At 45.3% G+C, this 27,538-nt stretch overlaps 2 protein-coding genes across 6 annotated transcripts in view; one reads left to right on the top strand and one right to left on the bottom strand.

Moving 5' to 3' along the window:
- The first annotated feature begins 16 nt into the window (after positions 1 to 16).
- Positions 17 to 14,681, top strand: TBX4 (T-box transcription factor 4). Its single transcript, XM_048966764.1, has 7 exons — positions 17 to 99; positions 591 to 710; positions 2,173 to 2,320; positions 9,423 to 9,575; positions 10,643 to 10,731; positions 11,149 to 11,390; positions 12,585 to 14,681. Exons 2-7 carry the CDS (start codon positions 595 to 597, stop codon positions 13,205 to 13,207), a joined length of 1,371 nt encoding a protein of 456 aa, XP_048822721.1. The 5' UTR covers positions 17 to 99; positions 591 to 594; the 3' UTR covers positions 13,208 to 14,681.
- A 313-nt stretch (positions 14,682 to 14,994) lies between these two features.
- Positions 14,995 to 27,538, bottom strand: part of BRIP1 (BRCA1 interacting helicase 1) — a 104,034-nt gene continuing 91,490 nt past the window's right edge. For 4 of the 5 annotated variants that reach the window (XM_048966670.1, XM_048966671.1, XM_048966672.1 and 1 more), the window contains exon 25: positions 14,995 to 25,779. In XM_048966670.1, the coding sequence (XP_048822627.1) occupies positions 25,687 to 25,779 (93 nt within the window). In that variant the 3' untranslated portion in view covers positions 14,995 to 25,686. The remainder of the gene's footprint in view (positions 25,780 to 27,538) is intronic. The other variant, XR_007380716.1, reaches the window with a different exon arrangement.

Here is a 27,538-nt window from a genome sequence, read left to right on the forward strand (position 1 = left end):
TCAGACCCCATTTAAGGCTGATTGCCACTAGGGAAGGATCTCTGGTTGGAGATCCCTCATTGTGGAGTCTTTTCTGCAAGCTGAGCTCTTCAGGGATGAGTGAGCGCATTTGCTTTCCTGTGAAATTCCCTCCTACCTGCACTGCTCCCTTTGTAGTTATGTTTTTATATTGCCCTTCTGCTGTGCTAATCTTTCTGATTATAGCAAGTGCCTAGCTGTGCAAACACCAGTGCTGGTGATTTCTGAACAGCCAGAAATATTGGGTCACATACATATTGATCGTGTATACTGATAAGATGCAATATTAAATAGTTTGTTTTGGTAAAGGTTTCTTAGATATGTGAGATATACTCCCCTATCTTTAATAACAAGTGATTGTAGTGAAGCTCTCTGTTCCCATTCACAGCTCACACTTGGAGAAGGGCAATGCTCACTGTGGCAAAATGTAGGCAGCAGTTTGCTTTACACCTCCTTTGTCCCAGCTTGGATTCACCATCTGCTGGTGCTGGAGCTGCCCTCTGGGGCACTGCTCTGTGTTTCCATCTACTTTAGGCTGCTCCTTCATGTGCTAACCCTTTGCTTTTCCTAAGGAGGATGTTTCCCAGCTACAAGGTCAAGGTGACTGGAATGAATCCCAAGACCAAGTACATTCTGTTGATTGACATCGTCCCGGCTGATGACCACCGGTACAAATTCTGCGACAATAAATGGTAAGAGGACGTTCTCCTGTTTGCTTTCCTTTTATTATGAATTGTAGGTGGATGGATGGTTCCACTGCTCATGGGTGATGCTGGTGTCCTAGAGCTCTGGCACAGAGCAGCCATAGACCCAATGATCACCAGTGGCTGAAAGTTAAAGCCAGAAAAATTTGAGTATTCTGGACAAGCCAAGGGATTGCCTGCTGGTAGATGTGGATCTCCAAAGGACAGGAGGTCGTATCAGAGGAGATGCCACAGATTGCTTGGCCTCGTGCAGGCATGTGAGGGTGAGCCTGCAGCCTGTGCATGCCAGGGGCTGGAAGCGGTGACCCAATGGTGCATTTTGGCCTTAAAATCATGAATCCATGGGAAATGAGGGAAGTTGTACACTTCTTCTTTTCTCCAGCAGCAATATTTTGCACTTGGGGATGAGCTATGTAACGTGGGGGAACAGCTCTCCCACCCACTGCCTCTTTCCTTCTCATTCAGTATTCTTCCACCAGAGTTTCTCCCTCTTCTGTAATTCCCTCCCTTTGCTGTGTCTTTGATAGTAAAGTTGCTTACCCCAGAGGCAGATGGAGTTTTGCTTTCTGACAAAGGGAGCGTGTTTTTTTCCCCTTTTGTTTCTCCCCAGAACAATGCCCAGCAGCCTCCCTCACTGAGAATGGGCCGTGCTCATCTTTTCACCATGCAGCAGTAAGCAGAAAGTCAGGACAAGCCATGGAAAACTTCATACTCATTTCAATGGGAACAGCAACATCCTATAAAACTGCAGTAATTCACTTGCACATTAGGGCTGCTCTAGATTTCAAAAGTTTCTTTTCTACTCCCTTTTGTCCTGCAGTGCCTTTGGGTAAGAGGAGTAGATGGAGCACGAAGCCCACTTTGTGCTTTAACCATTAAGCCCTGGATGATGGATAGTTGTTAACTTTGTTTAATTTAGCTTTTGCCAGCCCTAGAGCTATTTCCCCTTTTCATTTTATTGCTGCTGGAAAGTCTCTGTTGTTTTTGGTCATAATGCCTTTATTGGTGTTTTATGAGAAGAGAACAATACACAGTAATGGGGGAGCTGCCACGAAGCCATGCATCGCAGTGAGGTTTCACATCCATGAATGCTGGTGGAGGGTTGGATATGTGGGAAAGGGGGGATGCGGGGGCAGAGGGGCAGCGCCCAGCCCCATCCCATAGGAACTGACACTGAGAAGTGTTTTCTGCTGGATGGTCTTGGAAGGCTTCATCCGTGGCCAGCCTTCTCCAAAGACCCAAGCAAGGTGTCCTCCTTGGCTAATGTCAACACAGTGACCCAAGGAGACGGTGGTTCAGCCAGCTGTGACATTGGGACAAAGAGATCCCATGGGCAGCGGGAGCCTCTTGGAGACCCAGGACATGGCTGCACCGTGGTTTGCAAGGGGAGGTCAATGGCAGTGCTTTCCGTGGGACAGACAGTGCTGCAATGTGATCACTGTGCTTGCAGGATGGTGGCTGGGAAGGCAGAGCCGGCCATGCCGGGCCGGCTGTATGTGCATCCTGACTCACCTGCCACTGGAGCACACTGGATGAGGCAGCTTGTGTCCTTCCAGAAGCTGAAGCTCACCAACAACCACCTGGATCCCTTCGGGCATGTAAGAGCAAAGTTCTTCGAGGGCAATCCTTTGGGTTGGGCCCATAATGAGAGTGCTGGGTGGGATGCGGGGATGGACGCTGGATGCAGTGCTGGGTGGGATGCAGGGGTGCTGAACAGGCTGTTGTATGGTTGCAGGGATGCTGTGGGGTTTTCAGCCCAGCCATTGTTCCTGCAGCTTGCAGAAACAAGTTGCATGAAGGTGTTTTTCTCCAGGTTGGCTTTGGTGGCCTTGTAAAAGACGGTATTTCGTTTGGAATATATTCATGTTTATGGTGAATGCAGAAGTGGGAAATGAACATTTATTGACCTCAGTGTGTTAAACAACATACCCGATGTTTTCCACTGTCCTAGCTGAAAGTCACATAGAAACAAACCAACCTCAGTGACTGGAGAAAGGGAAACAGGGCCCAGGATTTTCTCAGTGCACACAATTTTCTGTGAATTTCCCACTCCCAAAGCCATCTACACGTGTCCTGGTGCTGCTGCAGAGTGGCTGTGCCAGCCCTGCCCTGTCTGCTGACCCCAAAGGCTCCATGCTGATGTTATCAATCACAGCCACCCCCATCTTCCACTCATCTTTAAGGGTGAAAGCACCGTGGCATGAAATGGGAACAGCCCTATGGAGTTGTGCAGGAGGAAGCAGAGCTGAGAGTTTTGTGCAGCCACCCTGCGCTGCTCGCTGTGCAGTTTCCCTCCTGTGCTCCCATTGCATTTTTCCCCTTGCTTAGCAGTGCAGCTTAATATATATTGCTGTTTATGTTGTAAAATGCAAGCCATAAAACAGGATGCTTGGTGTGCCTGTGGAACAAACAGGATGTGTGGTGTTGCTTTTGCAATGCGAAATGGTTGCTTCTCCCAACTGTGTCATTACTTAACTGCAATTTTAACACTGCGTTTGAGTGGGAAAGAGCCTTTTCTCCTCCTTCTGGCAGCACTGTCTTCCCACAGAGCCTCACCACAACATGGATGGAGCTCACTTTGCATGGGCTTCGGACACTTCTCTGACAGCTCCTCTCGAGGCTGCTCAATGAGTGATTTGCTTTTGAACAACCTGGGCTCAGCACCTGTTCAGCATGAAGGTTTCAGGGCTGGAAACACAGCGATCTGTGGTGCTGCTGCCCCCATCCCACTCCTGCACAGGGCCCTGCATTATGCTAAATCACAGCTTCTCCTTTCTAGGAATCCATCCCAGCCGTCGCAACCCTTCTCTCGAAGCTGCCTAAAGCAAACAAGTGTGGAAAGCCGCACGGTTTGTTTGCTTCTCGCGCTCCAGCTCTGCTGGCTGCCTGTTTCCTTTTGTCACTGATTTCCTCCAAACCTCAAAACCCGCAGCTCCGGGCTGGGCTGGGGCAGCACTGCAGGGCATGGGCAGCAGCCCTTGTTCTATGAGCCGTGCCCTGCGTGGGTGCTGTGCATAATGGCACAGATCTGTGCAGTTTGTCAGGAAGGAATAGAATAGAAATTGTATTTTCGAGAAGAAATGAAGCGTAGAGCGCTGTGATCTGCCTGCAAACTCCCATCATCTGCTGCAGGAGCAGAGGGAACGTGTGTCCTCATGCAGTGTCTGTGGGGTGGGGGATTTTCCAACCGTGAAGTGTTCCTTTCACATCAGGCTGAGGAACAAAGTTGAGAATGGATTTAAGAAATCAGCAGTCTGCCTGGATGCTTGGCTTTGCAGGTCGGTCTGATGCTAAAGAGAGCACTGAGACACCAATGATCTGAGCAAAATCCTGATGCTCATGATTTGCAGAGCAATGTGTGCATGCATAGAGCTTTGGGTGACCGTCGGTGTGACTTTCTGGTGGGCATGGGGACGTGGAGATACGGTGGCACCTCCTGCTCGCAGTGCTCCTGGGCACAGCATGAGCATCCCCCCTCCCTGGGGAAGCAGGCTGTGCCCTGCCACGTGCTATTGGAGCCCTCAGTTGTTTGAGCCATCCTTACATCACAGAAACAACTGCTTGCTGGAAGGGATGCAGGATGCTGGTGTCTGTCAGGGGTTAGCTCAGGGAAAAACTGAGCTAGCTGCAACAAATACTTCCACAGTGATAAACGCTGATGAATGGAATTCCACTTTCTCCAGAGGTTTCAAGTATGTAAACAACAAAGTGGAGGGTGCCTGTGAGATGGCCCTTATGGCCGGGGGTGCTCGTTGCAGGGACCTGAATTCCTTTGCTGTTGTCTTCCTGGTTGGGTTTCCCTTCACCTCTTGCTATGAGGTGCTGCTGGAGCTGCTCACAGTGGCAGCTCTCTGATAGAGAAATCACCACTTCTGGTTTTGCACACAGTGCTGAGCGGTGCAGCATCGGTGTGAATGCAGAGCACTGAGGTTTGGTCTTTGGTGTTGGTGGGAGCCTCTCTGAGGTGCAGCCCCTGCCCTGGCCTTTGCTCGTCCCCTGGGCCAGCTGGGTTAGGGTGACTGCATTGCGTGGCTATTTCTGGCAGGCTAGTATTGGTTGGAAATTACACTCTTTACAGAATATATAAAAATATTCCTATGGAAAAACAGACAAGGAAACAGAGATTAGAAGTGGAGATCGGCACAGGTGGCAGCTGAGGTTGAATTTCACCCCCCCAGCACATTGCTGCTGCACCTGCCCTGCTCCCTGGGACCTGTGAGTCACTGCAGGGCTCTGTTCCTGCTGCCCATCGCAGTGCTGGTTTGGTTTTGGAGATGTAATCTCCCAAGGCTTAAGGCTGCAGAGTGCTAGGGGTGATCTATCACTTCTGCTGACATTTCGAGTGATATTCTTGATTTTTCTTGGCCCCAAACATCTGTTTTCTGGCTTTACTCTTCAATTTTGATGAGTTTTTGTTACTTCCCTCTCTCTCTCTCTCTCTATTTTTTTTGTATCCTTGGTTTTATTTGATTATCACTCGGTGTTTCCTTCTCATTTTTTTTCTTTCAATTTCATCATCTTTCCCTTTGCTTGCCAGGAACACCCAGGCCATTTAGGTTCATGTCCTCTTAATTTTACAAAACCCCAAATTCAACTTAGGATTTGTCACTTTCTTGCTCCATGCTTTGTGACCAGGCCAGGTGTGTGCCTTGGGCCACCACCCAATGGCACAGTAGTGGTGACACTGGTGGCAAACAGTGCCTCCTTTCTCTATTCATTTAAAACATACAAAATGCAACCCTTTTGTGTAAGTTTGAAGTCAGTTTTCTGGGGACATGCATGAAGAAGAGCTCAGTTAGGATACGCAAGAGATGGTATTGCCTTCCTTATGACCCATTGATTTTAGGTGACATCTTCCAGTTGTGTTATGGTTGAACAGTGGCATCCAGCAGAGAGCTTTGTGCTGGTGGCTTTGTTCTGCTCCTGCACCAAGGAGCAGTGCTGTGCTGAGGTCATGGTGCCTGTCTCCATGGTCATGGGGCACAGTATTTGTTCCCCTCCCCAGCATCTCTGCGTCAAGAACTCAGGAAACACCACTGCCCGTCTCAGTTGATGTTAGGCAACAAAGGACCAAGAAAGAAAGAAAGCAAAAAATATTGCAGCGTTGGCCCTTGTGTGGGAACAATTTGTCTGAGCTCACGTTGAATTTTTCCCAGGATTTTCCAGCATTCCCCTCCATTCCCTGTTGAGCAGACTGCCAGGAGGTACTCGGCGTGGGGCGGCTCCTCCAGCACAGCCCTGGGTTCTGCTCCTACAGCAGCGTCCTGGGGCCAGACGGGAACATGGAGGGTTGGGACAGGTGGTGATGGAGCTGTGGAGGTTGCACATAGCATTTGGTTGGGGCTGTTCGTGTTGTCATGGGTAGGGATGCGACCCACAGGCGTGGGGCTGGGAGCTTCAGTCTAAAAAGAATAGAGGAAAGGAAGAAAGAAGCGGAAAAATGTACAAAAATGAGAGATTTTCTATTAGTTATGATGTGATCCCATGGGAGCAGCCATAAAATTATGTGGCTTTTTCGTAGACGTTTACTATTCAATATAAAAAAGGCAGTTGCCGTGGCAACCACTGCATCATATGATATTTGATACCTTGGAGAAACAGGGAGTGCTCTTAAATCAACTCCCCAAATTTCATATGGAAGTAAATACGTTTTACTGCTGATTTTTTGGGGATTGTGATGGGGCCGTGCCCAGCTCTGACCCTTCAGGCCATGTCCTGCAAAGTGCCAAACTCGGACCCAGGTTGAGACGCTGAGATGCTCATGCAGTGTTTTTCCAAGTTGGCATTAAATGGAAGGAGCAAATGACACCATTTTTTGACATTTGCTCTTGAGTGGGGAGTGCCAAAAAAAGGGGAAAAAATGTTTAAAAAAAAAAAAAAAAAAAAAAAAAAAAAAAGGAGAGAAGAACGATATTACACTTGAAGTTCCAGTTGCCAACAGTGTGATCACCACGGGGGGGTGGAAAATCCCATATCTGTGGGCCTGGACTTGGGGCCATCTGTGGCCATCAGTGGGGCACAAGGCAATGCCCATCTCAAATCTGAGTTCTGTGCTGCCGAGCTCTGTCCCATCAATTAAAATGCCTCTCATTTTTTGACACAATTCTTTAAGTTAATCTTTCCACTGATGTTCGTCACTGCAGTGGAATTTACATTTGTTTTGTGTATTTTTAGCCAACGACCGGTTTTCCACAGCAGCCTTTAAAAGTATTTATCCCAAATTATTGGCGTTCCAATCGCGCAGGCGCCGAGGTTTACAGCTGAGGCCGAGGAGGATTTTTTTGAATGATTTTTCAGGGGCTTTGAGTGCACGGTGCTTAAAACAAGGGCAAGCAAGCAGGGTGTGTGTGTCTGTGTGTGTCTGTGTGTGTCTGTGTGTGTCTGTGTGTGTCTGTGTGTGTCTGTGTGTCTGTGTGTCTGTGTGTCTGTGTGTCTGTGTGTCTGTGTGTCTGTGTGTCTGTGTGTCTGTGTGTCTGTGTGTCTGTGTGTCTGTGTGTCTGTGTGCTTCTTGCTTTCCAGAAAGTTGTTGGTGGGAATACAGGCAGTGGGCAGGTCAATTCAACACTTGCTTCCTGCACCTGGGACAAAGTGCTGCGCATTTCACCCTGGGGCAAGGGGCAAAAGCACATTGCAGTCGGTTAGATTAAGCTGTTTTGGTGTTTTCCCCCCCCATAGATATCAAGCAGCTCAAAGTGAACCTCTGGGAGGATTTGTAGCCATGGATGTAACCATGTGCATCTGTCAACAATCCTTCCAAAGGCTTCTTCCAGTTTGTGTTGGAGCTGGAAAAGGCTCAGGCCAAGAAAAGGGTTTTAAAGGAATCTTTATGCCCTCGAGGGTACTGTTTTGGAGAGGAGGTAGGAAACAGGCTGCTCATCCACCCGCTGGAAATCTGAGGTTAAATGCCATTCACTTGTTCTGATTTGGAGCCACACGTTGCCTTGCCAGACCCGGGCAGCTGGGGACAGGAGGTGAGCAAAGCTCAGCCCCCTTCAGCTTCTGCTCCAGACAACCCATATTTATCAACCCTTAATTATTGAAAATTGACGTGCCCTTTCTTATGAGCCTCAGCCTTCTGGCGTTGCTCATCTCGGCTGTTTTACGAGAGGCCGCCACATGAAAGCGCAGCAAAAGCTGCAACCCAAAACCTGAGCCGACCCTCTCAGCTCTACAGCCTGCGTATCAGCAGCCACAAAGTGCTTCGGAGACGTGATGCAAAGCTGATAAAATGCCAAAAATTCCTCATTCTCTCTCTTGGGGAGCAAGGAGGGTTGTCTGGAAAATGTCAACAATAAAAATTGTGTTTAAGTGGTATATATAATGCAGCCTGCTACTGTGGGCAGATCCGTGTGGCCGGATGGAGGGGCGTGGGGAGCACGAGCCCTGAGCAGTGCCTCCTGTCCAGCTGCAGTGCAGCACTGTGGCACTGTGCATGACCAGCTGATCTTGAGGCAAACTTCTCTTTCTTATTATTTTTCATTTAAAATGGGCTAAATCCACACTTTGTGTGAACTAATGCAAACTGTGGTTTTGTCTGTCCATGTATCCTTCTGTCCTTTCTGTGCATCAGTCCATCTGTTTTTCCATCTGTCTGTCCATCCATCCGTTTGTCCATTTACCCACCCATCCATTTGTCTGCCCATCCATCCTTCTATTCATCCATCCATCCATCCATCCACATGTCCAATCCACCTGCCTGCACGCCCATCCCTTCGCCCATCTCACCACCACCTCCTGCAGACTCAACCTGTGCAGCATTCCCTGTTGATTCCATATCTCCATGGGGCTGAATGTGTCCTGCTCAGGGTGTTGGCCATGCTGGGGACAATCCAGCCCCAGGAACAGCTGGAAGATGGTTTGGGAGTGGGAAGAGGCTGAAAAGTGCTGTGTTGAGGAAACCAAAAGCAAATAATTTTTTTCTTTGTCCAGAGAGAGGAATAGAGGCTTTTCTTTAAACCCATCCCACTCCTTAGAAGAAAATCCATTTCTTTAAACTACTTTGTCACATGTGGGCACAGCCATTCTTGTGGCAGAACAATGAGGCACCAGCCCCTGCGTGCCTTGGCAGAGCCCAGCGCTGTGCCCTGCGTGCACTGGGGGGGCTGAATGCCCACTGCGTCCCACAGCCCCTCCTCACCATTCTCCAGCCACGTCTCACCTGCAGGGTTACCCGTGGGATCTGCTGCACGACCTGCAGAAAACCTTCTGCTTGAAGCTTTCTCTTAGCGGCCGATGAAAGGAAAACACAGACTTCTTTTTTTTTCTTCTTTTTTTTTTCCCCCTCCGTGGTTTCTGTGATATATATATATATATTTTTGCTTTTGCTGTTTTTCAGCTCCGTAAAGTATTTTATGGGGAAGCTTTATGGACCAGTCTGCTGGCGAATTATATGTATTTTGCAGCTTCAATGTGAGCTGAGAAAAAAATTTACGGCTTTGTTTCCACCCAGGCTGACTCTGTCCAATAGCAATAAGAAAAGGAGCGTTCAGCAGAAAAGCTCCAAGTTCAGCGCAGCATCGCTTGCCAGAGCAGCAGAGACCCACTCTGCTGTGGGTTGTACATGTTATACAATGTTGTTTTCCCCTACAGTCTGAAAGCAAAGCTGAAGTGTAGCGCTAGTGGGACCAAGCTGTCAAGTGGCCAAGACTTGCCATTTTTTACAAAATCGGATTGTTCACTTTAGCACCAATTGTTTTCCAGATTATCCTCAATTCAATGCACAAATACCAGCCACGGCTGCACATTGTGAAGGCAGATGAGAACAACGCTTTTGGCTCGAAGAACACGGCATTCTGCACCCACGTGTTTCCAGAGACGTCCTTTATCTCGGTGACCTCCTACCAGAACCACAAGGTACGGCACTTTGGGGTCCAAAGGGGCTCATTTTGGGCTGTGTGCTCCTATAGCTTTGCTTGGGGAGGGCACAGAACTGCTCGAAAAGCTGAGTTTCCATTGCAGCCCATTAACCTCAAAGCATGGCTGATGGGCCAGAGGATGCAGTTAAGGGGAAGCACAACAAGCACTGGGCACCTGGCAAGGCCTGATCGTCCAGGAACTAATGAATTGGATTATAATAAACTCTAAGATGTCATTCAAAACAGTGAGCAAATCCAATAACAGCTGGGAAAAGCTTGCTCATAAATCTACAGCAAAAAGTAATTATAGCATGTGTGTTTAGCAAGGCACACAAGGAATGCAACCATAAAACCGAGCTAGGAGCCTGCGCTGTGGTTAGGAGGTGAAGGTAGGAGGGGGCTCCAGGTGTTTGTGTTTTGCTGGGGAGGGGGAACACAAAACACAAGGGCCTGGGGCTGTGCGTTGGGTGTGTGGCACAGCGATGCACTGACTGCAGGGTTGTCTCCACATCTTTTCCATGCACTGGGTCAGGGCAGCACTGGGTTGCGGTCCTATTTGCGGTGATCCCTGGGTGCCTCTTCCTCCTGAACAGATGGCTGTGTGTCCTTTGAGGCACACAGTCCTTGCAAGATTTTGCAATTAGCAAGCAGTTAAAAGGCTCAGAGTGGCAGCCTGGATGAGTGTGGTACGGTAAGACAGGGGAAAAAAAGGTACGTATTTAGGCACCAAAGTGAATCCTGTTTGAAAAGTTGTAGACATTGGTGTAAAATGACCAATTGCCCAAACGTGGTTAACCAAAAAGACTCAAAAGCGCTTATTTAATACCTCCTTAAAATATCGAGGTCAATGGTGCCTTTCATCCCTGAGGTCCCCAAAGTGCTCCATAAACTTAATACTCCCACTGTCACTGCTGTGCATGGGCAGGGGCTGGTGGCTGAGCAGCAGTGCAGGTGGTGGCAATGTCTTCTTTTGAAGGAACCCACCGGGTACCAGAGGACTCAGCCCCTCCGCACATCATCCCATCAGTTTTCACATGATTTCTGCTTGCTTTCCTTCTCTTAAAGATAACTCAGCTGAAAATTGAGAACAACCCCTTTGCGAAGGGATTCAGGGGAAGCGACGACAGCGACCTGCGCGTGGCACGGCTCCAAAGGTATGGTTGGAGGATGGATGGGAGGGCTCTGGGTCAGCAGGCTGAATTTGGCTGCTGTGTGTAGCCGTGTGGTGTCTGGCATGAACTGCTCAGCCCCTTTGCCCTTTTCTTACTGTCAACATGCTGCACCTCTTTGAAGAAAACTGTTGAATGCTGTGGGGCATCCAATTTTCTTGTATTTGAGGGCATTTCATGCCCTCCCTGCCTCTGACAAGCTCTTCCTGTAGCCGAGTGATGCATTTTGTGTGCTGTTGCAATGCTTGCCCACGCCCGGAGCGTGGTGAAGGTTAGCTCATCGTGCTTGGCAAAGGCGTGGAGCCGTTGGATGGGGATGTGCTGGGGCAGCCAAACTCATATTTCATCCTCCTGGTCATGCTGATGCTGTCTAACCGGTAATATTTTTCTCGCCTTCTTCAGCAAAGAATACCCAGTGATTTCCAAAAGCATCATGAGGCAGAGGTTGGTGTCCAGCCATGGCCAGCTCTCCACCAAGCCAGATGTTAACCCACTCCATGGCAGTCACCAGACCCTCCAACACTACCAGTACGAGAACGGTGCTCACATGCAGTTCGCAGCCTCAGATACTCAAGATCTGTCACTCAACACCTTCACAGCACAGAGAGATTCAGGGCTCTTCTATCACTGCCTGAAGAGAAGAGGTAACTTGAGTTTACACTGAAAAATATTGCAGCAAATAGGCCTAAGAGCACTGAAAGTTTACCCATAATCCCAGTTTGTTTTGGATGTGTCTCTTAGACCTTAATCTTCAAAGTGATCAAAGTGTTTTGGAGGGTCAGGGTTCACAAGCTGGATCTTTGGGCAGTTGTTAGTGGTTTTGTCCCATAGAGGGCAAATTGAGGCTCTGAGCTAAAAAAAAAGCAAAACAAAACCAACAATCAGTACACATAATTTAAATGGAATGAAGCCACACTGAAAAATTACCACTTGATAAGTCATCCGAGTTAATAATATTTACAGGGAGGAGGCCTTATCTATCCTGAAATGTCCTGACGTGGCCATTAGCATTAAGGAAGTTGCCCTGAACGAGCACTTTGCAGGAGGAGCCTTTGTAGTTATCCCAGTGCAAGCAGTGGGGCGGTGGAGGCCACGCATCCTTCTCCTTATCAGCTGGTCCTAACTCGAAGCGAGCTGTAGCTGCGTTGTCTTCCTTTTAGTCCAGATCAGATGAGATCATGGCATGTTTCAAGTTAGAAGGAAAATTATTCACGCAGCCAAATCCTTCTATTTGCATGTCTCATTGGCTGCTAATTTATTTAAGCTGTGAGAATCCTCTGATCATGGGCAAATGAGGAATTCAATACCACCAGAAATAAGGACTGTGAAGCAAATGTGTTCTTCTAGCAGATGTTTAATTTGCAGATGAGTTCATAAATGCAGCATTCTGACCAGCTAACGAGCTCCCGCATGTGAGGCTGAGAAGAAGAATGGGCAGCTGGGAAAGGTCTCCTTTATCTTGAGATATTTCTGCAGCTTTTGACATGAATATCTGGGAAATGTACAGTGATTTTGGTACTGACAGGAAGGAGGGCTGTGATAAGACCCTTTCAGAGACTTCTTGAGTTTGTCAGGAGTAGTGCTGCAGGAGTGCCACGGACCTCTGTTATCTGGATGAAGGTGAAGTAATCCCTGATGTGAGAATAGTCACTTACTTACCCTGATAAATGTCATCAGCATGCTTGGGAGGATGATGGAATTACTCCAATATTTTGCAACATGACACCTTGTTGGTATTGCACGTTGTCTGAAATGGTCTGAAAAAGAGCACTGGTGGTGTAGCGGAACAATCCTGCTTTCTGAAGTCCCATCCCTGAGCTCTTTTTCTTTTCCCGCAGAAAGCGCGCGGCACCTGGACCTGCCCTGCAAGCGTTCCTACCTGGAGGCCTCCTCGTCAGTGGGTGATGATCACTACTTCCGCTCCCCACCACCCTACGAGCAACAGATGCTGAGCCCGTCCTACTGCAGCGAGGTGGCCCCACGGGAAGCCTGCATGTACTCTGGGTCAGGGGCTGAGATCGCAGGCGTGCCGGCGGTGGATGACTTGCCGCCTCCGCCTCCCCCGCTGAGCTGCAATATGTGGACTTCAGTCGCACCTTACACCAGCTACAGTGTTCAGACAATGGAAACTGTGCCCTACCAGCCCTTTCCAGCCCATTTCACAGCCACCACCATGATGCCGCGGCTCCCGTCCATCGCGGGGCAGGGCTCACAGCCCCCGGGGAACAGCCACTTCAGTGTCTACAACCAGCTGGCCCAGTCTCAGGTTCGGGAGCGCGTCCCCCCATCGTCTTTCCCAAGGGAAAGGGTGCACCCGTCCGTGTGTGAGAGGAAGCCGCCTTCCCCACACCTCAACGCTGCCAATGAGTTCCTCTACTCCCAAAGCTTCTCCTTGTCGCGGGAGTCCTCGCTGCAGTACCATTCAGGAATGGGGACGGTGGAGAACTGGACGGACGGGTGACTCCGCGGGCCCAGCGGTGCCGCAGCTTGCGTTACTGCTCCAGGACGGTGCTAAGGCAGCGTTATACCTGTGGGTAACTTGCACTTGGGTGAGATGAGCATGCATTTCCCAGGGGCGCGTGCGTGCGGGGAGAGCCCATCTCGGGCACACTGAGAATTCCGACTCCTGGATCCATCAGCCTCTGACTCACTTCCGAATGAATTAATTCTCACATCTTCATTACCGATCTGATAGAAACCATCTTCTGGACTAACGAGTGAAGTCGTCTGTCATTCACTTTTGCCTGTAACAGTAAACATCCATGAGCAAATTTTGGCTTTTTGGGAAAAACACGAGCTTCATTTGTATGGTACTCGGTTGGCAAAGTTACAGAACCCCCCAAACCAAAGAAGAAGCGATCCGTTGGGCTGTGTAGCTCCAGGACTGCTGTAGCAGCACGTGTTAGGCTCTGTCCACCTGCAGGAATTTCCTTTCCCCTGATGCCAGTGGTGAGGTGCCAGTCCAGACCTTCCCAGCACAGCGCAGAGAGGAGAAGCACCAGTGCTCAAATGTCCCTTCATCCCCCATCGATCATGGCTGTGGGAGACTGAGAAGTGAAGCGTTACGCCCCGGGCCAAACAGCAAATTAATTGCAGCATTAGGAACATACCCAGTGTCTTCAGACTCTGTTGATCAAATCACACTTGCTTATTGCAATATATTTATGAAATTTAAGCTTAAAAGTCGCTAATACTTTCCAGAAAGGGTTTCTGTATTTGCTGGTCCTTCATTTCTTTTGCATTCAGCTGAAATGTGCTTTTTGTGCTATGTCTTTTTTTTTTTTTTTTTTTTGCAGCTAGCTTGGGAAGAATTGTTTTCGGCATAAAGAAGGCATGGAGAAGCGGTCTTTAATTGTGGGGTGGGAGCAGAAGGAGTTCCCATTGCCTGTCAGGCTTTACAGTGTACAACTATTTGTAAAGCAGGTAAAAATCCATGACCAATGTATAGGTTGCTACCACTGCTTACCGTGGAAGTATCTTGAGCTGACTCAGTCCGTGCTGACTTTGCTTACAGAGTGCCCCCAGGAGGCACTGAGAATCGCTGAGCCGACTCATGTGGGAGGAAGCTGTGCTCCTTACTGAACAAATCTCTCTCTGATCTCACCTGAAAAGCCCTGCAGCAGGGACTGTGCCCTCCTCCGTGCTGCTGAGCGGTGGCGCTGGGAGCTTTTTCCATTAAAGAGCGCAGTACTGAAGCTTCAGTTGTGATCAGAGGGTTGGGTTTGTGCTTCCACCCCTTGCTTCCCAACTGGGTGAAGGCAAAAGGCTGAAATACACACTTAGAAGTCAGGAGGCACTTCTGCATTTGGATGAATCCATTCCAACGAAGAGAGGCTGATGATCGAGGGCAGCTGCTCGCAGCGGGGCAGCCCTGAGGCCACCATGGAGGGCACGCTCCCACCTGGACAACCTACACACATGCAGCAGACGGTGTGTGACTGGTGTGCATTTTGTAATCAGATTTTCAAAATCACTACAATTTTTGCATGCTGAATAGCTATTTATATACATATATATATATATTATATATATATAAAAATATATATATATATATCACAAATGCAGGCCACGTGTCCAATTCAGCTTTGCTTTTTACAAATGAAATACTTAATAAAAATGAATGTTGCAAGGTTTGTTTTTTTTTTTTTTGAAAGACATCTATTTAAGATTTTTTTTTTTTTAATTACACACCTTCGATGTAAAAACTAAGGGTTGGTTAGATAAAAACCATATATACTACAGATAAAATTTTATTAGAAACCACAATAGATACAGGTGGTGTGGAATTTTCAACTGTTTGTTACATAGCATGGACATTTTATTTTACATATCAGAACATAAAGTCATTTTACTACTATTAACTGTCTCTGGCTGCATTTCAGTAACAAGCATAAAGCTGTTCTGTGGTGAATTACTGGATGATTGCTCTGTCTTCTCCCTTCTTCTGTCCAATTACACCAATCCCACACTTTATCCACATGTGCACTTGACTCTTTTTGGGATATTTTACCTGTTTCACAACTATGGCCAATAATAATGCCCTTTTCAAGGAGTAGTCACTGCTTCTTTTTTTAACTTTTTTTTTTAACTTTATGTCACTCAATACAATATTTATGCATCTAAGGCAGTTTTGGAAGCAGCTCCTACAAGAATTGGCCCAGCAGCTTTCTGTCAAGGCAGTATAGATGAGCCCTGAACCTGTAAGCAATCCAGGTTTTAAGACTGAGGCTGAGGACACATGCAGCAATGCTCACAGCCAAGATTCATTGCTCCAGGAGCCACGGGAGCTGTGCAGGCACTGCGTGCAGCCCTGTGGCACACCGTGAGCTATGAAAATGGTACCTGGTATGGCCACTGCAGGGATGATTGTAAAATGCTGAGTGAGCACATATGTGTCTAAAATTTGGGTATATGCTAATCTGGTCATCCAGGCCCCTTTTATAGTCAATGGAGAGAGACTGGGCAGATTAAAATGGGATGAATCATTCTGCAGTGCTGATATTTTCCACTCGCAGAGGAATCTAGCTCAGGCAGACTAGATTTCTCATTTCTAAATGGCTAAAGTTAAGTTAGGAGGATCCCACTCCTACTTGACCTTTATAAAAACATTTAGATAGCATTAAACAGCATGCTGCTTACAAACCACAGCTGAACTGAGCACAGATCCTCAGCCAGCACACCCCTGGGGCATGCTTTGGCTGCATTAAGGAATGGAAGGGTGGTGGTTTTCGTCTTGCTCTTCTCATTGCACAATGCCTAACCTGTTTTTTGAATCCAAAACCAGAGAGAGCTCATGGGCAAAGCGCAGGTGTGACCAGATGAGGAACCGAAGCCCCAAGGCAGGTCTGCATTTCCCATCTGGTTGGTTGTTTGTCTATTTGCTTTACAAACCAGAAACAGTAAACTGAAGGCATCATTAAAAAAAAGCAACCTATGCAGCACTAAAATCAATCAAATATGCTCACTGTGCCCAGGCTCTACTTACTACAGATTTCACTTCTCAAGAATGCAGAGAACTTCACGTGCATGAAGGCTTTTCCAGCTCCAGCTCTGACCTGGTGGCTGCATCATAACAGCAAGTAGCAGCCCAAGTCCAGAAAAACGTGGTCCAGTTCAAATCAGATTAAAGCAAAAATTAGCAAGTGAGGAAAACTTGGCTACACACGAGTTCTGTTTTCCATTGATGTATTCTAATCTGTACCTCAAAGGTTGTTTTTCTTTAAGGTAGGTGTCCAAATTTAATACTGGCATGAGCAAGATTAGTTCCACCGAGTCCAGCAGCACTGGTGCCAGCAGTGAGTTTGGACTTCACTCTAAATAGAACAAATATTTGTATCAGTTTGCTGAGTATATGAGTAATACGAGTATTTGCCAAAATTTAAACAAGCTAAACTTGAGTCATGCCAGAAACCCCACCGTTCAGTTTGGTATCGTTGGCAGCTCCCAGGCTCAGGAGAGGCCTTAGTCTGGAAGAGCTTGGGTGTTTTTGGCAAACGATAATTTTTTTTTTTCTCTCTCTCCACATTTTGGAAAATTTGTGCCTCTCTGTATTAATTTATGATGTCATTAAATAATTCTTTTTGCAGCTTGTATAGAAGGAATGTTTCTTTTGAAGATGAGAACTCCCCTGAGGATGGTTATAGTGAAAAATTCCAGCAGGAGGAAAAAACCTCCTCCCCCCTTGGCCACTTGCATTTCTGCAGTACTGCTGGAGCAGCAAAAAATTTACAATATTTTAATTTAAGGTTCTGCTCCAAGGAGGTGCCACGCACTTGCCTGTGACAAGAGGCAGCCCAAATTCAATGTGAAGCGAGGGCTTTCATTGCTTTGATAGTTGGTTGTAACAGAAGTCATGAGCCAACAACTTGCTGCTGGGGAGAATAACGTTTTGACCTATTTCCTTTCTACAAAGTACAGGTTCAATATTAAAAATGAAAGAGCAGAAAATGTTGGGAGCGGTACAACCAAAGCAAAAAAGCCTTTTCCGACACGAATTCAAAACAAAAACAATGTCATGTGTGAAACTGCTGCCCAGGTGGTGCCCATCACAGAGCCCCCCCCTCAGGAAAAGCCTTCAGGCAGCAGTGTCGTGGCAGATGCACGCCGTGTGCCAGCTCTGGGTGGTACAGAGCAGCCTGTGTTGTGTTTAAATTGAGGTGAAGTTTAAAATTAAACTTGGGTTTGGGCTTCATGGCCCAGCTGAGAGCTGTCTGGGCAGTGATGCAGCCTAGTGAGGCCTAGTGTGGCCTAGTGAGGCCTAGTGTGGCCTAGTGATGTCAAGTAAGGCCAAGCAAGCCTAGCGAGGCCGAATGAGGCCTAGTGAGGGCAGGCACCTGTCTGTCAGTGAGCCCCTGCTGTAATGGCAGCCAGAAAGCATCCCTGACTGACAGTTTCTGGGACTGAGCCGCAGCAGTCATGGTGGGTTTGAAGTAACAAGCCTTCAATAATAAAAAGATAGCATAAACCTCCAGATCTTCATACAGATGCAGCCCCCCTAGGGGCACGCACAAAGCCACCTCCTCAGTGCCAGCAGGGCTGGGTAGCAGCCACTCCCTGACCGCTGCCACTGCCAGCTGTTCTTCACAGCACAGAGTTTAGAGAGTCCCAGTATCCCTGAGGTATGCCATTAGCAGCCAGCATGGGGCTTGGACACATTGCTTCTTTCCATCTGCATGACCTGGGCAGTGGCCTGGGGCCTCACAGTCCTTGCAATGCTAATTATTCCCATGCGGGTGGAACAGTCTCCTCCAAACCATTAACTCTCCCAGCCCATGGTACACTGCAGGCTGTGTCCGTCAGGAGTTGAGGAGTTGACCACAGGTCCCTTTAGCCACGGGGTGCTGTAAGTACCAGGCATAGGTAGAGAAGGCGCAGCTGCAGCTCCTCAGGTTCTCTTCCAGAACAACTGCACTCCAAAAGAGAGATTTCAGTTCAGGCATCTGGTGGTAGTAAGCCCTGAGGCTTTGGGATCCAAGCCCTTTCTGCTCAGCCACCACATCCTTTGCACAGTGTGCACCAAAGCACAGCCCCAAGCCTAAGTCTGACCTAAAAAGAGCTTAAAAGAGGAAATGAAAGGGTATATAAATTAGTGCAAAGTGCTGATAATGCTAACTCAATTAAAATCAGGCTTATTTTATGTTAATTATAAACTTGTTCAAGCAAAAGAAAAGTAAAACACACTGAACATGTGAGGAATAGCTAGAACAGGTCAAAAGAGTCTAGTTCCACAGACAAATAGTAGAGGGTAAGAGGCCTGAACAAGTATCCTGCAAGTGCCAACAAACTTTCATCTGGTTTTCTTTCTGTTGCCGTTTTCCTTAGTTTTCAGCAAATACAAATTTTTGGCCTTTAGCCGTGCTTTGTTACAGTTTTGATGAATATTTTCAGTGGGGCTGTACTTACAAGCTGGAGGACGTGCCTTTTCTTAAAGAGTATTTCATCGAATGACCATTTTTGTCAGCACTATCTACTTGGATAAGAATGATTTTAACAGTTTTGAAAGACGAAACTTGATAAATTCAGCTTCTAGTTGGGAGGTTTGCACTGACAGCAGGAAATCAGGCCAAATTTGTCCAATGCCTCGGACGCTGCCAGCAGGAACGGACGCATCCTTTGATAAATATTTACTGAAGAACAACATGTGCAGAGAACAGTATGTGCAAAACTACTGTCTTTCCTTAACAGTCTCTGTCTTACATAAGGCTGACAACAATGTATTCTGGAGTTCAACATTCAGTAGAGAGCTGTAAAGGAATATTCTCAGATTTTCCTGCCAGAATCATAAGGCTTAGTCCTGTTTCTGTTGAAGTCAGTAGGAAAACTTTTATAGATTTCAGCATGGCAAGACCAGGCCTCTGATCTTCTTTTCAAGGCTTTCAGCCTTGGCTTTGCTGCGCACAGGTTAGGTCTGAGGCAGAGAGTAGTTGTGCTTGATGGATGACGCAGACACACTCTGCAAATCATGGTTTAGTCATGCCCAGTGCGTCTGAGCAGCTACTGAGGGAATAATAACATTTTAAATTTAACATATTATATTTAATATTAGTTGTGTATCTCATAAATAGATGAATAGTTCATAAGAAGAATAAGTCTTAAACCACTGATTATCCACACTAAATCCAAGCACTCATTTTAGCCTGAAACTTTAGAGCATATTTCCCCAGACATGAGGAATCAATCACAAGACATCCTGGAAAGGTGATGAACTTGCTTTGTGCTGCAGAGGTAATGGGAAACAGTCAGCAAGCACGCAATGGATACCTTGACTGAAATAAAGGTGACTGCTACCAAGCGACTGTGTGCAGGACAAACTGGAAGTGGGAAAGGTAATCAATTAAATTTAAAGTGAAGAATAAAAGTAACCACATTGTCTTATCCGATGAGACATCTTTGGGTAATGAATTAGCCTTAAGCTTACTTACAAGAATGCAAAAAATGATCAAAATGAGAAAAATATCAAAGATTTTAGCCATATTAAAGTTCTGTTTTAAATGAATCAACATTCTCCCTTCCCATCCTTCTACAGACACGATCAGTTGAATGCTTAGATAGTTTCCCCCCTCCCTCAGGCTTTCCCATCATTTATCATTATGAAAGAAAGTAGACAGGTTAGAGGCAGGAAAAACTTCCACTGGGATTTCTGTCGAGCGTCACAGAAAAAGACTGCATTTACACTTAGTGCTAGAAGTGAGCACATGGCTGTCACACAGACTTTTGAATGGATGACCCTTAGTATTTCTACATTTCTTCATTCGGAACATGCAAGGAGAGATGGGGTTTAACTCTCTGTGTAAATGTTGCCTAAGCACTTCAAAGGTGGGAGGTGTTAATGCAAGCAGACTGCATGAGTGTGCATGGAAAAGCAAAAGGGCAAATCTCAGCCTCCAACAAAGACTGCACATATAGAGAGAGGCAAGTGAGCGCCCCTGTGGATCGTCTGACCATTTGCCCCAGTGTGACACAGGTGGGAAGAAGCAGGGTTGGCTACAGGATGGCACTGATGGAGGAACGTGTGGTGCATGCTGTGTTTCCCGTTCCCAAGATGGTGCACAAGGAAGAGCTGGTCCTGCAAGCTGCACAATTAACTCAAAAGATTTCAAAAACAGCTTTAAATGGTTGTCTAAGAATTCTAGTGAAGTTCAAGATTTCCAGTCCTAATATACTCAGCAGTGATTCAGCTTACAGCCATTAGTAAACTACTTAATTTTTGCTTTGTGTCTGTCACGCACAAAATGAAAATAATCTTTACTCACCTCTGCAAAGCACTTAATCAGATCGCCTGAAAATCAATATTCATACTCCAGACAGAAAAGAATGGAAGCAGGAAGTCAACAGCAAGGAAATAAACACAAGGAAATGGTGAACTTGAAAATGATGAGGAGGAGAGAGAGAGGGAGAAAATGGTAACTAGAAAATAAAAATATTCTTCTTGACAAAGAGCAGAAGCAACTGGCAGCATGCAAACAAGCCTTCTGAGGAACTGAGTTTTGATGTGGAACACATGCACTTTTCTTTAATTTCAAAATGACAGGGTATTCTCCTACCACATACACTGCATGCCCCACTCTGAAAGCCTAATGCAGTAATAATTCTTCACTTGGCTGTAATGCTGTGCTCAGATGTTTCTTTGGAAATATTTTCTTTTTTGTTGTTTCTTAGTGCAGTCTGAGACTCTCTGTTTGGCAGTGGTTTTCCACAGCCCAGCTTCTTTTGTGTCTTTCCCAGTTTTCCTTTCCACAGATACTGCAACGCATCAATTTGATGAATCATGCTTTCTTCTAATAAAATATTATCTTAATCCAGTGCCAAAGGCCAGATTTCTATGATAGAGATTCAGAATGAGTAATAATTACAGCAAAAAAGAACTTCTGCTGCGCATTTTCTTTTCCTCTGTTTTTGAGGGTGAGAGGCTTCCCAAGTGCCATTATTTTCATATAAGAGGTACCTTTTCAGCTGGAGCCCATTAGCTCAGCAGGGCAATGGATTGATTGCCTTCGGCCATTGCTCCTGGGCTCCATTGCTGCTGGCCAGTGTTCTCTAAGTGCTCAGCTTCTTTACAGAGCTGCATGGTTGAGCCCAGCTTTCTGGCAACCCCCTTGAAGAGCTTGGGTTTAAGTCTGTGATTACTGGCTGTGAGTATCCATTACCCAAATATCTTCAGTAAAGGGATACAAGTCAGTAGGCAGTTGAGTAGGGCTTTGGCGTATAAAAGTTGTTATAACTTACCAACAGGGATACAAGAGAAGATTTGCTTCCTGCAACCCACCATGTCAAGGAGCCAAACAAAACTCATTTGTTCTGGTTTTGTACAGATGACCTGGTTGTCTGTGCAATAAGCTTTGCATATCTCACTGCCTAAATAGGCAAGATCTGAAGATCTTCAGGGTATCAGCAGTGGCTTTCATGTGCTGGTGCAACGCCTCACACAGAGGAACCGCTGGGAACTACCAATATAAAGTGATAATAATGGCTGTCTGCACATTTCATTTCATAGGATGCATTCCTTTTTGCAGCATTACTGAAAATCACTAAAATATAAATGAAATAAGAACCGTTCTTTTACTTACTGCTAATGGCAGCCAGTCATACTACCCTTGCTAGCTACATATAATGACATGCAAGAAATATTTTAAAATACACTGTGGCAAAATACTACACTATAAATGAGACTTCTGGAGATGTTACCTAAATTAGTCTTGCCTTTGTGATATTTAATCATAATAATAAAAGTTAGAGCGCTTTTGCCCTTCCATCAGAAACTGCTCTTACTTGTTTTGCTAGCCTCACTCTCTACTGGCAGTGTGGTGTCGTGGTGTATAATTTCATAGACACAAAGACACTTCACTACCATAGCTCTCATTATTAAACAATATATTTTAATTGTCACCACCTTTCTCATATAGACATGGGCCAAATCTATCCTTATTGGCTTCAACTCAGCTCCACAAGGGATGGATTTGGCTCAATATATATAAAAATACAGCAAGTCAAGTCATAAAAAGAAATGTTTGGGTTTCTTTTTTTATAGCAGCCAATGCTTTTTGCCATAAGAACACACATGCCTGGCCAGTAAAATCCCATGATAAAGGACTAAAGCGTTTAAGACTTCATATGCAGAATAGTCCGTGGTGTTTAATTACAATAGCAAAAGATGCCGTGTTATAAAAGCATTTCTTACCTGGAAAAGGGATCCATGCTCTCCAATGAAGCTTAATTACCCAAAGCATGCTGAGTTTTTCCCTCCTGGCAATAACCTCTAACACCAATAACTCTGCTGTTTCTTTTGACATCTGAATAGCTGAATATTGTTAATTTTTGTTCTAATTTCCTTATTTGGATTATAGCCTTCCACACTTTTACTTCCGAGGAAAGATTTGAACATTATAAGAGCTTCATTCCTGGGACATTCCTCTTTCTTTCTCCCACTTTTCCCTGCAGAATTTCATGCTCTCAGCCCTGTTCTGGCACTCCTGCTTCCCCATCTCTTTACGCCTTCCCAGCATACTTGGCTCCAGATGTAGATTTATGCATTTCCCCTCTTGCAACTCTTTCCAACTACACTAGGAAGGTTTCAGCTTCATCATGGACCCAGAATATCCAAACTTCTGCAGCAAGAATTTGCTTAGAAGCATTAAAGAAAACTCCTTGCCTGCCTGTAAGTCTGAAGCACTCTGGAGTCCTTTGTTTTACAGCTCTCACAAACACAAACGTGCACAGGGCAATAACGCTGTGTACTGAGCAGTGGAGCTTATAAGGAGTCATGTTTTTCTTGTGCAAAAAAACCCCACATCCAACTGATATTGTTTTGGGGAAACTGAGTCTTCATTATTTATTAAGTCATATTAGATTTATAGCTCAGATTTGTGCCCAACTTTTATTAATTCATAAGGAGAAGACTATTTTTATATAGAAAACCTGCTTTCTTCAGGGCGGGACGGAACCTCTCCCTTGGAAAACGCTGTGATATTGAGCCATGATTTAGAATCATCACCTGTATTATCCTCCTCATCCTCACGCCTGCATCCTCAGCTTTTGATGAAGTCAATTTCCTGAGTGCATGTGAAAGCCTGTGGCTGCAGCCTGGAACAATCCTGCCTCAGTGCTTCCCTTGTGTTGTTGATCCTTTAATTTCCTCCAGCCGACTCCTGCAGGGGACTCGCTCGAAGTTTTATGCTACTCTTTTGGACTAACCATTTACGACTGACTTAAAAAAAAATAAAAAGTCACTCACATACAGCTACTGCTAGATAGAGGGGTCACTAATTGGGATGTACTGCTAGCCAATTGGCAACAGAGGTTTAACAGCAGTTCCCAGGAACCTAAAAATTGTGCCCAAAGCTTTATAACCAGACCAGTTATTTAGAATTTTATTCAGAAATTATGGTTGCAATCTATAAAATACCTCTGCAGTGCAAGTTTTCACACCTTTAAAAGCAAGGCTAGCAGAAAGTCATATAAAACAGATTAATAGAAGAAATCATAATATCAAGAGAAAGATCTCCTATTCTGCCTAGCTATGGGAGTTACACACAGGGTTCTCATCTGTGTGAAATCCTGTGTTAAAAACAGAAAATCTAAGAGTACTTGAAATTACAGATCTGAAAGAAAAATTAGAGGTTTGAAAGTCTGTGCCTTAGGCTAATGACAGAACAGGAAACGAGACAAAATGCAGAAGGACCGTGCGTCCATTTATCCAAGGTTATCGATGTTAATGCACAGCAAAATGGAGATCAAAACAGTAACTTTACTGTATATGAAAAGCAATATTCATTAAACATTTCTTTTGTGAAATGTTATTAAATTCCAGCTTAAAGTTGAGAATTTGATGCTCATCTCTCGGACAACATCGCATTTACTATTTTTTTTCTAGTAATGTTAACTACACTGTCATGGATGCTGTTGTTTTAAACATGCTCTGTGTAACTAGAGCGTCTTCTGTGAGGTATCCAGGCAAGGACAACCATGACAGCAGTGATCCAGGAGTAAATACACAGACATGAATGGGCAACTTTACTTCTTGTTTTTGTGTCTGCGTACATTACAGGTGAGTTGAAGGACAGATTTATATCATTTTGATGCATTATAAACACCAAGTTCCTTACTTCAAGTGAAAGCAAAGTCACACTATGTTTTGGAGAACAGAACTGGGTTCTGTTGCTATTTCTGGCTGCATTTGGCTCAGATTCACTTATGCAGTGTGGCAGGAGCTGGTAATTCAACCCTTTCACGTACTCTTGATAAAAATTCAAGATTCAATTAAAAAATTATTCTGGCGCACTAAGTCAAATGTGTTTCAAACTACTCTAGGAAACAGAAAGAAGGAGATAGAAAGTCTGAAGTGGCCATTTAAATGAATGGTTATGTATGGCAGAAACAGAAAAATCTCGAGCAGCAGCCGATTTATACGCTGCTAATTCCTTCCTTAGACGATCAGACTTAGGCTGGTCTGATTTCAGCAGGAAAATCTCTGCATAGAGATCAACACTGGTCTCAAGCATAAGATCCTAATTATTTGAAAGGCATTTGTTTTCATAGCTTTTTTTTTTTATGTGTCCAAGTCGATGGCATTTTAATGCCTTATTAAATGGTTGTTTTACAGCAGCCCGTCTGTTCAGTCTCTGTGCCCATGTCTGTACTTTGTGCTGCAAGATTTCACCTTTCATGCTGGCCAAAAAATATTTTCCAAATTCCCTATAAAAGTTTTCGATATTTCCTAAGACAAATAGAGTGGGGTTTTTTTACGTACTCCAAAATGTCATTGATACGGTAGATATGATATGTGCAGCTCTGCAGTTACAGCGTGCTTGCAAAAAGGTGAAGGTTTGTGTTCATTACAGAGATATTCTCAGCTAGCTCGGGCCCAGCTTTATGTGATTTTTTTCTAATTACATAAACAAATGCAAATGTTTTCATTTCTGTTTTTCTTTAATTCAGTTTAAATCCCAGCAAGACAAAATATGTGAACATTCCCCTACTGTGTTTTTAGCCCAGACATTGCCACGTGGGGTCTCTAAAAGCACAAGAAGTAAAAAATGAACCAATTCAAAACCTACCTGAAATAAAATGAAATTGAGGAGAATTTTTTGTATCAAATTACATCAAGCATAGGCGAGGTGAACAAACATTCGAACGTGAAAAAGAAGGCAAATTTTAAAATGGTCTATTTACTAGCATGCTGACAACAGTTCCAGCAAAATATTCCTGTTAAACACATGGTGAAACCCTTTGCTTTGTTGAAGGCAAATGGCAGAACCCCTGCTGACTTCAGTGGGGCCAGAATTTGTAACCAGGTAGCTCTTTCCCAACCACTCACAAGAAAGATTGTACCACCTCTCCGCTTACCCCAGAGTATCTTTATGGAGTTAGCATGTAATAACAAAATCCTTTACTTATCTGTCTCGTTAGTCCTGATGAATCTGTGGTAGAGATCAGTAAAATCTTTTAAGATAAAGAATAATCTGAATTGCCTGCTTTCCGTTTTTGAGGGTTCTGTAGCAGTAAGCAATAACGAACAGACGATGGGAGCAGCCAGACCTACAAAAGAAATAGTATTTTAAGAGTGCTGTACCTAAGGGGAAAAAAAGGTTTGCTTTTTTGTACATAAAGAGCTCTATTCATTAAAAGAAGTTTTTACAAATGTGGTTATTTCAAATAGTCAAAAAGTGTGAAATACACTTAAAATGAGTAACATTTGTGGGCTTTCCTATGGTTTAAATATGTGCCATACTAATAAAGCTCTCCTCACACCTCTTCCTCAATCATGGTCTTCAGCCTCATTCTGCAAGGTGCTTTGCTGCGAGGGAGCTCAGCACTTTGCTGGAGCGGAGCACTGGCTGTTTAAGTCCCTGCTCTGCAAAGAGGAGAGGAGCTTACTGGGATCCAGAAGAAATCACCCATCCCTGACATCCAGCATGGCACATACCACAGTGCCCAGCACTGAGCCCATCAAGAGCGCCATGACACTGAGGAGCTAAGCAGGCACAATAAGGCTGAAATGAGAATGGAGCTGGAGGCACACAAATCTGAAACCCTGCAGCCCCCACCAGGTCAATTGTTAAAGCACCGATTGCCTTCTGGAAGCAGAATCCAAGCACATCCAAGCACAGCCAGACCAGACGCCCCAACACCCGCACAAATAACAGCCGAGCCTACTGCATAACAGCAGAGCCTTGCTTTTGCAGGAAGCCTTCCCATGTCCCATCAGTTTTCTTGTCCTTCCCACTCTTGGTTTTAAAGTGGACCTGGCACTTACACTGTATACAAAGCGTATATCAACCGTTGGCACGTGGAACAAAACTGCTTCACGTGTCATTAAATGTTTCCTCTGCTGATACTGGTCAGTGTTGTTGGACAACCCATAGTAACTCTGCAGTGCTACTGATTTAGATTCAAGCTCATTCAGCTGAGGTTTAACAAAGTGATGAAAATCTTTACAGAACAGATTTTCCAGTATGCGATTCCTCCTGCTGTGTGAAGAAAGCTTTAAATAGCTTTGCAATGAAACAACCACATTAAAGTAAGATTATTCAGAAGTACTCTTTTTTGCTTTTGTCCTCTCGGTTCTCAGCTCCCTATGATGTCCAATACTTCAGATAGCTGTTTTTAAAAGAAATCTCTCAAAACCATGACCTTATTTGCCTCTCCTTCCAGATCCCTGCTATCACGCTCTGTTGCTGCACATCAAGGAACTGAGTGAAACACAACGTGACAGCTCTATGATGGTCCAAGTATGAAAAACATGACATGCTTTGGAAAGTACTGCTTTAGATACAATAACTTTAAAACCGAACGCGTTTGCAATAGCACAAAAAAACTTTCAAATTATGATGTGTGTAGCAAGGAAATAATCAGACTATTACTTAGTTCACACACAGAGACCCAAGAAACTATCACAATATTGGACAGATAGTTAGACATAAAAAGACGTGTCAGTCAGTATCTATGTTTTACTAAAGCTTCTTTGCTTCTTTACAACCAGAGAGGAGAATTTAATGTCAAAATTCCTTATTGAACACTAACAAATTAAGCCCAAAGCACCCAAAACATTCAACAGGAGGAAGTTATGAACAATAAAGCCATGCTTATCTACTAAAATGCCCACAGCTCAGCCCCAAAGGAGGGGAGGACACCTTTGCCCCCAGCCCAATGTCTGTCCCAGAGAAGACAGACGTCCATCAGGGCAGTGTCTGCTGGATCCCTGTTGCCTGCTGAAGCTCTGTCCAAGCAGTATAACCTTTTTCAAAGAGACAGCAGTGAAAATGTTCTATAGGTTTAACCACTATCAGATGTTCTT

The sequence above is a fragment of the Lagopus muta genome, chromosome 20 (genome assembly GCF_023343835.1).
Source record: "Lagopus muta isolate bLagMut1 chromosome 20, bLagMut1 primary, whole genome shotgun sequence".
NCBI lineage: Eukaryota > Metazoa > Chordata > Aves > Galliformes > Phasianidae > Lagopus > Lagopus muta.